The following is a 15,715-nucleotide window of genomic DNA, read 5'->3' on the forward strand; positions in this document are numbered from 1 at the left end:
GCCAATGGAAAAAAGAATGGAAATAGCAGAAACAGGTATATACGACAGACTGCCATTCTCATCAATTTTGTAAATCCTATGTGATGACTGATACAAAAATCACAACAGCATTAATATTCAAGACAATATTTAAAAGTGGGGAAAGAAATCAAAATGGGGGGGGGGGGGTGCCTGGGCAGCTCAGTTGGTTAAGCAACTGCCTTTGGCTCAGGTCATGTTCCAGAGTCCCAGGATCGAATCCTGCATCAGGCTACCTGCTCAGTGGGGAGTCTGTGCTCCCTCTGACCCTCTCCCCTCTCATGTTTGCTCACTCTCAAATAAATAAATAAAATCTGGGGCGCCTGGATGCTCAGTGGGCTAAAGCCTCTGCCTTCAGCTCAGGTCATAATTCCAGGGTCCTGGGATAGAGCCCCGCCATTGGGCTCTCTGCTCAGCGAGGAGCCTGCTTCCCCCCCTCTCTCTGTCTACTTATGATCTCTGTCAAATAAATACATAAAACCTTAAAAAATAAATAAAACCCTTAAAACACAAAAAAGAGAAAAAAAAAGAAATCTAAATGGAAGCAAGGTTTCCATACTTCACTGGAAGAGGTGTTGATCCACTCTCACATACGTACAGAACAACCAGGAAGAATACTATACTGAACAATACAACCCAAAAAACACTAAAAATAAATCAAAGTGTGTCCAAAAAAAAAAAAAAAATGTATGAGTAATTAACCCATGGAAGGCAAAAAGACAGAAACAAGCAATCATAAAGAGAGAAACAGAAAATATAAAGTGGTAGACATAAACCCTAACCTATCAATAATTACCTTAAATATGAACTGTCTAAATATATTAATTATAAGGCAGACTGACAAAGTGCATGATTAAAAAAAAAAAAGAAGAACCATTAACTGTTTCTAAAGTCATTTCAAATTCAGCAACAGATTGGTTGAAAGTAAAACAGAAAAAGATACCAGGCAAACATTAAAACAAAACAAAACAAGAATGGTATATTCATATTAGATTCAGAGCAAAGAAAATTAAAATCCTAAGGAGGGACCTTACATAATAATAAAAAGACATAATGACTCCAAATGGGTACGTACCAAAAAAAAAAAAAAAAAAAAAAAAAAAAAAGACAAAGAAAAAAAGGTAATACTAAATGACAGAGCCTCAAAATACATGAAGCAAAACCTGACAGAGGTAAAAGGAGGAGGAGATAAATATCAGGAGAGACCTACAGAAATATGCTCAGCTGATTTTTTACATATATGAAAAAGTAATTTATTAGAGGAAAGATAAAAGTAGTGTATCTAGACTATGCAAAGAACTCTCAAATTCAACAGTAAAAAACAATCAAGTGCACTCTTGCCATTTATCAGAGAAATGAAAACTTGTGTTTACCTAAAAAACCACACATGGTTATTCATAGCAATTTTATTCATAATAGCTCCAAACTAGAACAACCATGAAGTCTTTAATAGCCAAATAATTAAAAAGACTGATGAATCCATATCAAGGAATAAATACTACTCATCAATAAACAGAAACAAACTATTGATTTGTGGGAAAAAAAATGTGGGTAACTGTCAAAAAAGCCAATCCCAAAAGGTGACATATTATTATTATATGTGATTCACTTTATACAACATCCTTGAAATTACAAAATTAAAGAAATACAGGAAAGATGGATGGTTATCAGGGATAAGGGAATAGAGTGAGGTTAGGGATAGGGTAAAGGTATAGATATATAGGTGTGACTGCCTATAAAAGAGCAACAAGAGGAGGAATTCTTATAGTGATTGAATTTTTCTGTATCTTGACTGCATCCTACTTGTGATACTGTACTAATATTTTATAAAAATTTGCCACTGAGAGAAAAATGGTCATAACTGTATGCCAATCTATAATTATTTCCACAATAAAAAGTTTAATTTTAAAAAAGTGTTAAAGAAAATTAACAGATGAGTAGATTTTGGAGGAAAAAAATCAGCAGAGACAGAGAGGCACATCACATAATTATAAAGGATCAACTCACCAAAAAGACATACTGAGGCTCAAAGTGTATGTTCCAATCAAAACATTTTCAAAATAAAGTAAAAACTGATAGAGCTGAAAGGAGGAATGGACACATCCACCATTATGGAGGACTCAACACCCCTCTCTCTGAGCATCTCATAGAAATACAAATCAGTCATCTGCAAAGTCATCAACAACCAGAACCTAAATCAACATTTATAGAACATTCCACCCAACCTAAATCAACATTTATAGAACATTCCACCCACCAACACAGAATACACAAATTCAAAAGTATTAGAGGAGTCAGGAAGAGTTAAGTTCTCTGATTATAAAGAGTCAAACCAGAAATCGGTAACAGAGGAGGAAGATAGCCAAAAACCCTGGAAATTCAACAATATATTTTGTTTAAATTACAAAGAGAAAGTCTCAAATCTTAAAAAATACACACACATGAAAAAAATGAAAATGAAACACATAAAAATATGGGATATAGCTAAAGCAAGGATGAGAATAATATTTAAAGCACTAAATGGTTACATTAGGAAAAAGGAAAGGTCTCAAATCAATCAATTTCTATCCTCAGTAACCTAGACTCTTAAGAAGAGCAAATAAACCAAAGTAAGGAAGTAACCAATAAAAAGCAGAAATCAATGAAATTAATAACAGGAAAAGAACAGAGAAATAAAAAGCTGGATTTTCAATATAATCAGTAATTTCAACAAACCTCTCAAACAAGATTAACAAGTTTAAAAAAGGGAAAAAAACTCCACAAATTACCACTATGAGGAATAAAGAAGGGTATGATAGTTCAGATCTGCAGACATCAAACAGATAAAAATGGAATATTATGAACTCTGCACACATAAATTTGACTACCTTAATAAAGTGGATCAACTCCTTGAACAACACAAATTGCCACCGCTCACCAAATATGAAAGATAATTTTAATAATCTTATAAACACTGAAAAAGTTGAATTTGAAACTAATATCCTCCACAAAAAGTAAATTCTAGGCCTAGATGATTTCCTGGGAGAACTCCACGAAACAATTAAGAAATAATTTGTACCGGGGTGCCTGGGCAGCTCAGTGGTTTTAGCCTCTGCCTTCAACTCAGGTCATAATCTCAGGGTTCTAGGATCAAGCCCCACATCAGGCTCTCTGCTCAGCAGGGAGCCTGCTTCCCCCCCCCCCTTCTGCCTGCCTCTCTGCCTACTTGTGATCTGTCAAATAAATAAATAAAATCTTAAAAAAAAAAGAGAGGAAGAAATAATTAGTACCACTTTAACGTAAGCTCTCCTGGAAAACAGAACACTTCCTAATTCTTTATGAGGCCAGAATTAACCTTGATGTTAAAACCAGACCAAGACAACATTAAAAATAGACAGAAACTACAGACCAGTATCTTTCATCAACTCACAAAAATCATTAACCAATTACCAAGTCAAATTTGACAATGAACTAAATGGAAATGACTCAGATATGTAACACCGGTTCAATAATGGAAAATCCATTAATGCAATGTGCCATATCAAACAGAGGATAAAGAAAAATCATGTGGGGCGCCTGGGTGGCTCAGCGGGTTAAGCCCCTGCCTTCAGCTCAGGTCATGAACTCAGAGTCCTGGGATCGAGCCCCGCACCTGGCTCTCTGCTCAGCAGGGAGCCTGCTTCCTCCTCTCTCTCTGCCTGCCTCTCTGCCTGCTTGTGATCTCTCTCAAATAAATAAATAAAATCTTAAAAAAAAAAAAAAAAAAAAGAAAAAGAAAAATCATGCTTGTATCAATAGATGCAGAAAAAGCATCTGACAAAAACTAAAAGCCTATTCACAATAAAACTTAACAAACAAGGTATATAGGGGAACCTCCTTGAATCTGTAGAGAGAGCACTAACTACACTAATGTCAAGCTTAATAAAGATAAATGCTTTCTCCTAAATTCGGAAACAAGTCAAGGCTTTTGCTTTTACTACTCTTATTTAGCACAGTGGTAAAAGTTCTAGCCAGCATAAGGTAGGAAAAAAAAATAAATAAAAGGCATACAAATTTAAAAAGAAGCATAACTATCCTTATTTACAGAATACATGACTGTCTATACAGAAAACTCCAAGATGTCTCAAAAAACAAAACAAAACAAAAAAACCTTTTAAAGGGGGAGTTCAGTAAGGCCAAAAGATAAATGGTTCAACATATTATAAAACAAAACAAAACAAAACAAACATTTCTATATACTAACAACACGTGGAAACCAACATTAAAAATACAAGCCACTAAAATAAAATAAAAATACAATACCATTTACAATCACCACAAAGGATATCACATACTTAGGTATAAATCAAACAAAACATCTACAGAATCTATGTGCTGAAAATTACAATGCTGAAGAAAGGAATTTTAAAAAGACCTAAATAAATGGGGAGCTATACTGTATTCACAGATTGGAAAAATCAACATAATAAAAATGTTAATTCTCCCCAATTTGATCTTAGTGTAATTCCTATCAAAATTCTATCAAGATTTTCTGTAGGCATAGACAAAGTGAATACGAAATTTATATGTTAAAGCAAAGAGTAGCTAAAATATGGAAAAGGCAAGAAATCTTTCATTTAAAACAGGAATAAGCATTCTATCTGATGTTAATGCTTACCATTTACCTGTACTGACAGTGCAGTACTGGCAGAGGGATGGATAGGCACACACATGAAGGGAAGAACACAGGGATTTCAGAAAAAGATTCACACAAACATTATAAACTGATTTTTTACAAAGATGCAAAAATAATTCAGTAAAGAAGGACAGCCTTTTCAACAAATTATATGGCAACAAGTGGACATTCATAGGCAAAAAAGTGAATCTTGACTTGAATTTTATATATTATATAAAAATCATCTCAAAATAGACCAAGACTTCAATATAAAATGTAAAACTATAAAATTTTTAGGAAAAGAGAGAGAAGGGGGGGGGGGAGGGAGAGAGAGAATATGTATCTTCAGGACCTGAGGCTGGCTCAGAGTTTTATATCTGACTTTACCAAAAACATGATCCACAAAAGGAAAAATCAAAGCTCAACAAAATTAAAAATTTCTGCCATGCAAAAGATTCTGTTAAGATGGAAAGATTACCCACAAGAGTAGGAGAATGTATTTGCAAACTACCTACCTCAAAAAGGACTAGAATATATGAAGAACTCAAAGTTCAACAATTAAATAAAAAACAGTTCACCAAAAACAATATACCGATGGCAAGTAAGTACAAAAAAAGATACTCCTCATCACTGACATCAAGCGTAATTCAAATTACTACACAATAAGACATTACAACATACCTAGCAGAATGGATAAAGCTAACAATTTTGACACAACCAAATGCTAGCAATGATATGGAGAAACTGAATCACTCGTATATTCCCCAGGGAAATGTAAAATGGTGCAGCAACTCTGGAAAACAGTTCAGCAGTTTCTTAAAAAATTAAACATGTACTTATCATATGACCTAGGATTGCACTCCTGAGTGTTTGTACCAGAGAAATGAAAACAGGTTCTCACAAAAATCTCTGCTTAAATGTTTAGTAGCTTTATTTCTAACAGCCAAATACTGACAACATCCAAGTGTCCTTTAACAGCTGAAAGGTTAAACTGAATATGGTCCATCTATGTCACAAAATACTATGCAGCAAAAAAAGGAATGAGCTGTTGATACATGTCACAAAGTTGATGGATCTCAAGACAATCATGCTGGAGGAATATGAGCACACCTAAAAAAAGGAGAGCAAAAGGAACCCTTCTGGTGATGAAAGAGTTGTACACAATCATTATAATACTAGTTATGCAAATCTATGTAATGTGATGGAAATACACAGAAACACAAATACATAGAAATAAGTTCATGAAAAACTGATGAAATCTGACTATGGTCTATAGAGTGAACCAGTACCAATTTTCTGAATTTGATACTGTGCTACAGTAATGCAAAAATGTTACCATTGTGGGAAAGTGGATGGAGGGTACAGGGTACCAACCCGTACTTTATTATTTTTTTCTAAGATTTTATTTATTTGACAGAGGGAGAGAGGTGGTCAGGCACAGAGGGAGAGGGGGAAGCAGGCTCCCTGCCAAGCAGAGAGCCCAGTGTGGGGCTTGATCCCAGGACTCTGGGATCATGACCTGAGCCCAAGGCAAACACTTAACTGACTGAGCCACCTAGGTGCCCCTCCAACCTGTATTATAAAAGAAAAATCCAAAAAATCTATAGTTTTTTCAAAATAAAATTCTTAAAAAATCCCCAAAAACAAAATACCTTCCAACAAAGAAATGTCCAGGCCCAGATAGTGTCACTGGTGAATTTGAGCAAATATTTAAGAAAAAAAATACCAATCTTATACAAGTATGTCTGAGAATGAGGAACAGTACTCCTTTCAACTCATTACGTAAGGGTAGCAAAAACCTGATGTGTATTTAAAAAAAAAAAAAAAGGAAATTATAGGTCAATATTCCTCATGAATACAGACCAAAAAACCTTAACAAAATCTTAGTAAAATAAACAGAGGAACATATTTGTAAACTGAAAGGCCAAAGCTATGTTAGGCTTATCTAGAAATAAAAGGCTGATGCAGTACTGAAAAATAAAATGAAATTAATCGCATTAACTGTGAAGTGAAAATAATCAAATGTGAATTTGACCAAGCCTTTAAAACAGAAACTATCAACTAAAAAGAAACGTAGTCCCTGCCTCTCACCCAAAAACACTAATCCAAAAACACTAAGGAAGACCACTGAAAAAGATACTTCTAAGTCTCTCAGTAGTCAAATGAAATCAGGGAGAGCTTTATCAGCAATTGGAAAACATATACACAAAAACTTGCTTGAGAGTCAACATTTTCACACTTTATTTTTATTAATGCTAGACTTTTAAATGTTCACATTTTACATATAGTTACTTTTTGAATAATTCATTTTCATTAACCTTATTTGTGGTAAGTTGTACTAGAATTTTATTTTTAATATTAAAAACTAAAATATTTCTATTGGTATTTTATATTACACCAATGTTATACTACTAATTTTTAGCTGAAATGTATTACATAATTTCAAAGTTTTTTTTATTCATTTCACTTCAATGAATCCTGAATAATTTAAATGAAATAAATACCAAGATACCGATATTGCCAATTTTTTCCTCGTATTATAATAACTATTCCAAGTCTTCAACTTCCTACTAGTTGTAGATCCTATTTAATGAATTAATATTTTCATATATATGTTGACAAAATAAGTTTGAATTGAGACAACCTCCAGGAACCGAGGTTGCAAAAATATATTTGCATTTCTTCCACCTTATCCCACTAGGGGGCATCAAAAAAGCATCTTTGTTCCCTTTTACCAATCTCTACAAGGCAGGAAGAAACCTATGTCTTTTAAGTCTGAATTGTGTAGTACAGAAAAGGAGATAGTACAGTAGGAAGGGCATTTGAAAGCAGAAAAGATAGGGAATCTCTCCCTCTTGCTGAGAAAATCTGAGGCTCAGTTTCTTCAGGGGTAAAATACATATTAACATGTATGTTGGCATGTGATTGTAACGATTAAGTAAAGTAACATTTCACACAAAAAGTGTTTCATATAGGGTGGAGAATAACAGCTCACAAACACAGAATTCAAAAGAAAGGAGAAATATTCAGAGATGGTAGCTCTATTTTCTCATTTTCTAACCAGCAGTAAGCACATGTTAATCAGAATCACTAGGAGTATTAGATAATTTCTATCCCAAATGCAGAAGAAAACATATGACTTACATAAAACACTTCACTCGATAAATAAACCATACACTGGTGACTGTATTACAAATACATTTCTAATATTACAGATTGAGAATTCGTGAGTTTGCTTACTTGGTAAGTAATACCTAGAGAGATGAAATTCTAATGCATTAACTACACACCCCATTGACAAGTTAAATCTTTCTTTTAAGAATTAAGCACCTCACCTAATCAGAACAGAGTCCCTAGTATAGCCACCGTCATATTCCGTAGTTTCTTCTAGTGCTTGGAAATCTAGATTCTGAAAATTCAAGAAAATATGTCTTAATATATATACCATACCATTATAAACAATAAATCAATTGGATATTTTTGCAGACACTTTGCTTTCTTACCCGGCTTCCACATATAAGCAATTCAATTTCCTCTGGTCTGAATAAATACTTTAAGGGAGACTCATTGGTCACCATATGAAAACCTCTCCGAAAGGCTTTGAATTGTTTTTCTACTGATTTATTGAGAATGTAGTCAGAATAGAGATTGACAAATTCCTGCAGAAAACATTAACCACAAGAACTTCTTATAATATGCTATACAAATAAAACACAACAAGATACTGGGCTGCATATCCTTTTGTTTTTATTTTCCCGAAGAACAATAATCAAGAATATTTTTAAAGATTCAAACCTTACACATAACAAAGGAAAACACAGGTATAACTCAGAGATATTGTGGATCTGATTTCGGTCCACTGCAATGAAGTGAGTACTGCAATAAAGTAAGTCAAATGAATTTTTTGGCTTCCCAGTGCATATAAAAGTTATGATTATGTTATACTGTAGTTTATTAAATTTGAAATACAGAATACCTTAAAAAATGTACATTCCTTAATTTTAAAAATACATTGCAAAAAATGCTAAGCATCATTTGAGGTTTGAGTCATAATCACTGAGCACAGATCATAACAAATATAACAATGATGAAAAAGTTTGAAAAGTCTGAATTACCCAAGTGTGACACAGAGACTCAGAGTGAGCAAATGCTGTTTGAAAATGGTGCTGACAGACTTGCTCAAGACAGGGTTGCCATAAACCTTCTAATTTATGGGGGAAAAAAAAAAGAAACATCTGCAAAGTGCAATAAAGTACAATAAAACAAGGTATGCCTGCAACTTTAATAATTTCACAGCTCTCTGCAATAGCCAATACTGAACTATAAAAAGGCCATGTACATAAACTAAATATACATATAAGTTTCAATTTTGATATTATATTAAGCAAGACTGAATATAAAAGCTGGACCTCAATACAATTTTGAAATCCCTCAACCAGGTGTGCAAACACAGATAAATCGTATACATCTATTTATAAAAGCTAACAATGCAATGTACCTGATTTGAGCAAACCAGGAAGCCTCATGCTGTCTATGCTACAATATGAGAAGGGGCCTACTGTATCCAGTTCAGCAAAAATGCTGGTGTTTTACTTGATACATAAGCTACTGTATCAAATCATAAAAATAAATGCACTTTGTATCCTAACTTGGAGAATATTTTATCAAAAATTATGCTTTTATAAACAATTTTTTTAAGGCTTACTATTTATTATCTTAATTTTCCTGTCATGTTCTGGATTATTCCCAATTTCCGAATGGATACAAAAAACCTATCTGATTCAACACTTTTCACTAGCATATTTAAGTCACATATATATGTGTATAAACTGAAGATAATCATCACTTGTGGGGAGAGAAGGATCTTAATCATGATGTCCCTGTTCCCTCTCCCATGTGAAGTGTAGTATCAGAAACACACTATTTCTTGCTTTTTTTATAGCCATACTATTTCATTCACTATCTCCTACTCCTGTCCTCTCTCTTAGAAAGGGCTTTAGTGCCCAACTACAGGCTCTCATACCAGCTTATATTCAAGATTTAGGAAATGAGCTATTTCATTTACAGGAATTTGATTACTTGATTTCTTGAGTTTTTGTATGAAGTATTTGCTACTTCTTTAGAAATTACTGTTTAAAACTCTGTTAATAAAGAGACAAAGACAATAATGGTATTAAAACACTTATTACCTTCCTGTTTTCATTCGTAATTGGAATTTTATCACCATTTTCCTTTAGATCATACATCATGGGATTACCAAAGAGGTCTGTCTGAGATATCTGGAAAGTGATCATCATGTCATCTTCCACATTTCCTTCATATTCCAATAAATCTTTTAAACTCTGATATAGGACCTAACAACCAAAAATGAAAAATTAGGGTTACCACAGTACTATAAAATAATTTGTATCCTTCTTCTAGGGAAGAAAAAAATAAATAAATAAAAACAAAAAACCTGACAGTTAGAACTAAAGCATAGAAAAGCATCTTCTCTGTCGCCAAATGTTTACGATACAGAAAGACTGACAGACACTGATCTAATTCTCTGCTGAGAAAACCCGAGCATCAATTTAGCAATGGATTTTCACTGTACTCTATGAGAGAACCTCAGAGGTTTCTCACAGTGAGGGAGGGGGTAGGGACAGAAACAGATATACTAACTGTAGCCACCAAACCCCCTCTCCAGAGCAGCTCTGATTTCACCTGGAAATCTCATGTGGCTTCATTAAAAAACAAAAAACAATAAAGACCTAAAACCCCAAATCCTAAATGACATGTTAGAACAAAACTTGTTCCAACAGAATCAATCCTACAAAACTTGCCTGCTGACAGTTATATTTCCCCTTTGAGTTTTTAAGTGTTCATGGTACTTTAACAGATTAAAATGACTTTATCTCACTAGGTATAAATATTAATAAAAATGATTTCAAATGAAAACTAATTTTTTTACATAAATTAAACCTTAGTTTTGCTTTTAAATAAAATCTGAACATAAAATAAAAAATTACAGACTTACAGGGTGAGAATCTCCTAGGTCACGAAAAGTTCCTTTTTTCCCCATTAGCTTCCTGTAGACAACCATGGGAAAATGTACATCCAGTATACAGTTATTGTAAATAGCCAGACCCAGCACTATGCCAATCAGAGTGAACTGACCCTCAGTTTCAAAAGAGGATGGATTAAACCAAAATAATTTTGTAGATTCATCATATGTGAACATACCTATAAAAAATTATTTTAAAAAATACATTACTTTTATATTTTATTAAAGACCGATGAATACAAATATAAATATAAAATAATAACACAAACTTATATGTAGTAAGTGTACAAAGTTTTTTTCTCTATTACATTAACACTTGAGAGACCAAAGCTCATACATGATTGTTATAAATTGTGGCAAATGGTAGTATGTCATTTTAAGAAGCCATGGAAACAAAACAGTAAGAAATTCTGGCTGCATTTTCCAAGAAGGTAGGGAAAATGTTCCTTAAAGTTCTCTAATTGTTTACTAATAGATTATTAATTGTCTACTAATACAAACAATAACTTAATTTGTATTGATATTTTATCCACTGAATAGTTGAAAATAAATGTAAAACCAAAAGAAAAAAAAAGCTTTATTAAAACATATTTAATCTACATGTGCTGATTTCAAAATATAGTTTTGAATTTCATCCAAGAAAAGTTTTTGTTTTTTGAAAAGTGCAATGATCCCATGAGGTTTTTTTTTAGCACCTTTCAAACAAAGTCAGATGAAGCCACGTACATAAGCTTAAATAAGTTTGATGAACTTAGATTATATCCAAAACCCAAAGCTATTTAATATACACATTAATTGTGAGCCAATAAATAAAACAAAAGTAATTTGCATTCATAGTCTTATTTCAATTTTACATGGTCTTCATGATTCAAAACCCAAGCTTAGAAATCTTTTTGTTTTTTTTTTTTTTTTTTTTTTTTAAAGATTTTCTTTTTTTTTTTTTTTTTAAAGATTTTATTTATTTATTTGACAGAGAGAAATCACAAGTAGACGGAGAGGCAGGCAGAGAGAGAGAGAGAGGGAAGCAGGCTCCCTGCTGAGCAGAGAGCCCGATGCGGGACTCGATCCCAGGACCCCGAGATCATGACCTGAGCCGAAGGCAGCGGCTTAATCCACTGAGCCACCCAGGCGCCCTAGAAATCTTTTTGTATCATTCATTTTAAAAACTAGGAATGTTTGGTTTTACCTATGTGAATACCATTACTAAAGCAGAATTATCTTCTTCCCTTTAGACAGAGTATCTAAAGAGAAGGTTACATGGTATTTTATGAATTTATGACTTTTCTCACTTTGCTAAAATGTTTTTCAATTGCTACTGTGCAACTGAATGAAAATATCTTAAGAATTAGGTCTGAGGGGCGCCTGCATGGCTCAGTCCATTAAGAGACTGCCTTAGGCTCAGGTCATGATCCCAGAGTCCTGGGATCAAGCCCCACACTGGGTTCTCTGCTCGGCAGGGAGCTTGTTTTCCCCTCTCACACTCCCCTTGCTTGTACTTCCTTGCTCTCCGTTTCTCTGTCAAATAAAATCTTAAGAAATTAAAAAAAAAAAACAAAAAAAAAAAAACAAAACTTAGTTCTGAAAAAAGGGGCAATGTCCAAAAGCACAAACTTGAGAAATCAGTATGACATATAAATACATTCACTTATGAGATTTTTAAAAGCTTTAAAAGTATTTTTTTATTTTTATATTTAGTTTAAGTTCAATACAAAAGGAACTGTAAAATGTTCCCTGGATCATCAAAGTATAAAGTAAGCTAGGACATATTTTTAATGACATTAATATTCATGAAATAAAAGTGAAAATTATCCAATTCTCACCTGAATTTCAGTTTAGATCCAAACTTTTTTTATCAAGAACAGTAAAAAATAATTACAATTAATAAATAAATTTGATGAAATATCACAAATGTATGTCCTTGGTCTCAAGAGCAATAAACTACAAATGAATCAGAATATAAATTATAGAGGCCATTACTCTCATCTGTGTTATGAAAGATTATAATTTTAAGGTTCAAAGTGATTCCATCTTGGGCACATTTTTGCCAGTCCCTGGAAGAAATGCACCATAAAAAGTGGCTCTTCTAAAATATTCATTTCTTATAGTTTTAACTACTATCATTTCAATTACCTTACTATCAAGTGGAACTATTAAATATTATGTTTTTCTCTTGAAAGTATTTCTGCATATAATGTTAGTATGCTTTACAGCTGATGTTTAACAAGTCGAGACACAAAGGAACCCAGAGCTAAGGTTTACCAAACCTAAGAAGATCACTAATTTTCTTTCACAAAAAAGGCACGGTTTTAGGTGTCTTGATTTACTTTGAGCAAATTACGTGGAAATTACATAGGCTTCTGATTAATAAACGTTAGCTAAAGTAGTCTTAACTGTATATAAGTCATGAACTCAAATGTCTACTTCCACTTATATGTATGTATATATATTACCAACTAAGAACAGAAAAGTCAATTCAATTTACATACTGAGAATCAACAAGCTCAATTTTCAAAGCTTAATGGAAATGATATATGCATTATTCTATGTCACATTCTTCACAACTCTGACAGTACATTTAATGGAATTCTTTTCCTGTAACTGTCATGCATTGTTTTAAAAATAAGCAAACCTAGTAACCAAGTTAGTGGTTATATTACAGAACTACACAGTCCTATACTACACAGTTAAGAATACAATCCAAGATGCTGCACTCTTTTACCAGCTCTACTTTACCCATTTTTATCAGTAAAACTCAAATCCTTCACTTTCAGACTGACATATACAGATCAATTTTTCCCAAACTGTTCAATAAAAAACATTTCTGGGAGGCAAATGTGGGGTAGGAGAGTTCTGGAGTTTAAAGAGTTGGGAAAACAATGTAATATTTCGCCCCATGAAATCCTGTAGCAAATAAAACCTAATTAATTTGATACCCAGTCAGGGTTTCCAAACTTTGAGCATGATACACTTGTGAGACATTCTCAATATCCTTCAGACCACTGTTTAAAATTCTTATTTCAGAAATGCTGTGAGTTTGACAAATGTTTAGAATTAAAAGAGCAAGAAATCTTTCAGTTGTTCGAAAGTACCATTCTAAAGTGTTTTCAGTTTATTTAACTACGAGGTAATGTCCTGTAGTAAAGTATTTGGCTAAGTAATCTAAGTAAGAACTTGAGTAAATGAGTGATACAAATCAGTACCCCAAACCCACAAGTTCCGTCATTAACCGTGACTCTAGGAAATCCACATCAAAACCTATTACTGTTCTTTGTAACTGAGAATATTTATAAACCCTCGTAAATAAACCTTTAATTCAAAAGATACGACATAATGATCACATCACTGAAATATTTACCAATATCTGGATTGAAGATTTCCTCCACAACCAGCTGAAAAAATTCTTTGGAAACACCTCCCTCATCAACTCCTTGTTCTCCTTCAAATTCCACATACAACTGTTTCTTCAAGTCTGCAGGATTTTCCATAGCGATCATCTCTAGCTAATGAGTGAAAAGATAAAGTAAAAGAATATGACTGCCAGTTTAAGAATGAAAGCAAAATAAAAGTAAGGAGAAGCAAAAAATAAAAACCAGGAGTAGGGCTATGGAGCAAATAAAAAATACTGACTTTTGGTCCGTTTTAAATGGAAACAGGAAGCAAACTGGTAAAAAGCCAGTAAAGGCAAAGATTCAGTCTCACAGATATTAGAAAAAAATAGGACAGTAAAGAAACCAGCACAGATTTATAAAAGGTTACTTTCTAACTACGGATTTGTTATGAAATTAACATATACTAGAAAATTAAAAGTTTTGGTTTTTTTTGTTGTTGTTGTTACTTCTGTATAACAAACCTGAGTTGTAAGGTTAGGAAGTGAAAAGAAGTCTTGACAGCCAAATACATATGAGACTACTCAAACTAAATCATTTCAACAAAAACAATGGAGTATAAAAGTTTGGCTTCAAATCTGTTGACTAGTAGTTCTTTATGTTTAATAGAACAGAAACTAAGAAAACAATTTCAATTAAGAGAAAAAACACCCTGAATAAATAGGGAAACAATTTATGGTCTCTTATAGTACTTAGTATAAATTGCCACTTCTTAGTTGATCACAGCACATCTCATATACACTTTTTTTTGGAAGCAGATGAGACATACGCTTGCTCATATCCTTACTCCTCATTTCTTACTAACAAGATATCAAACCCTAGTATCTAGCATTTTTTAACTATAAAGCCTTACCAGATACTTCTTTGCATTTACAGAATAATATACATAGTAACTGATCTCAGTCATTAAGAAATTAATGTGAAAATCCATACTAGATTCTAATGTGAAATTATACTGCATTTTTTGTTTTTAATGTATCTGAGATTTACTGAGATTTACTAACAGCTTGCCTGACTGTTCACCCATCTTATTTGCTACGCTGACTTTAAATGCCATTTGGCTGTTAAAAATTTTTTAAATTTGCCAAAACAGAATATTTAATAAGGGTGTTCAAGTAACTGCAACTATTCCAACTAGAATTTTAAAAATGGTTTTGAGCAATTCAAACATCAACAAAGTAACTTTACTACAGTCCTAAAGTAATGACTTTAGGTAACAGCACTAGTTTGAACAGTCCAGCATGTCTATAAAAAATAAAATAAAATTTCCTAGTCATAAATGAAGCCAGTTGTCCTCAATCAATGTTTTTCAAACAGCCAATTGAGACTCCCTATTGAGTAGCCTAGTCCGTTCATTTAGCAGTATAAAACCAACAATTGGAGGAAAAACTCAGAACATACTCCACATACTAATGGCATCTACTGTTCTCTGAAACTTCTATTTCAATTATATGTAGAGACAGATATGCACGTGTACACCTAATGCTATGCAAAATATCTTACTTGGGACTCAGTCAAAAACATTTTAAGAACAAAGGCTGAAATGCTCTCTTAGATACCTTCAACTTTTGGATTCTGTAATTCTGTGAATTTTGGATCTTTAGCTTTAAGTAATGTGCTGCACAACAGAGATCT

General features: G+C 33.0%; 1 protein-coding gene across 6 annotated transcripts in view; it reads right to left on the bottom strand.

Moving 5' to 3' along the window:
- Positions 1–15,715, bottom strand: part of UBE3A (ubiquitin protein ligase E3A) — a 92,690-nt gene that overhangs the window by 9,748 nt on the left and 67,227 nt on the right. For all 6 annotated transcript variants that reach the window (XM_059180226.1, XM_059180225.1, XM_059180228.1 and 3 more), the window contains 5 exons: positions 14,050–14,194; positions 10,668–10,873; positions 9,841–10,005; positions 8,155–8,310; positions 7,987–8,060 (listed from right to left, as the gene is read on the bottom strand). In XM_059180226.1, coding sequence (XP_059036209.1) covers positions 7,987–8,060; positions 8,155–8,310; positions 9,841–10,005; positions 10,668–10,873; positions 14,050–14,194 — 746 coding nt within the window. The remainder of the gene's footprint in view (positions 1–7,986; positions 8,061–8,154; positions 8,311–9,840; positions 10,006–10,667; positions 10,874–14,049; positions 14,195–15,715) is intronic.

The sequence above is a fragment of the Mustela lutreola genome, chromosome 7 (assembly GCF_030435805.1).
Source record: "Mustela lutreola isolate mMusLut2 chromosome 7, mMusLut2.pri, whole genome shotgun sequence".
NCBI lineage: Eukaryota > Metazoa > Chordata > Mammalia > Carnivora > Mustelidae > Mustela > Mustela lutreola.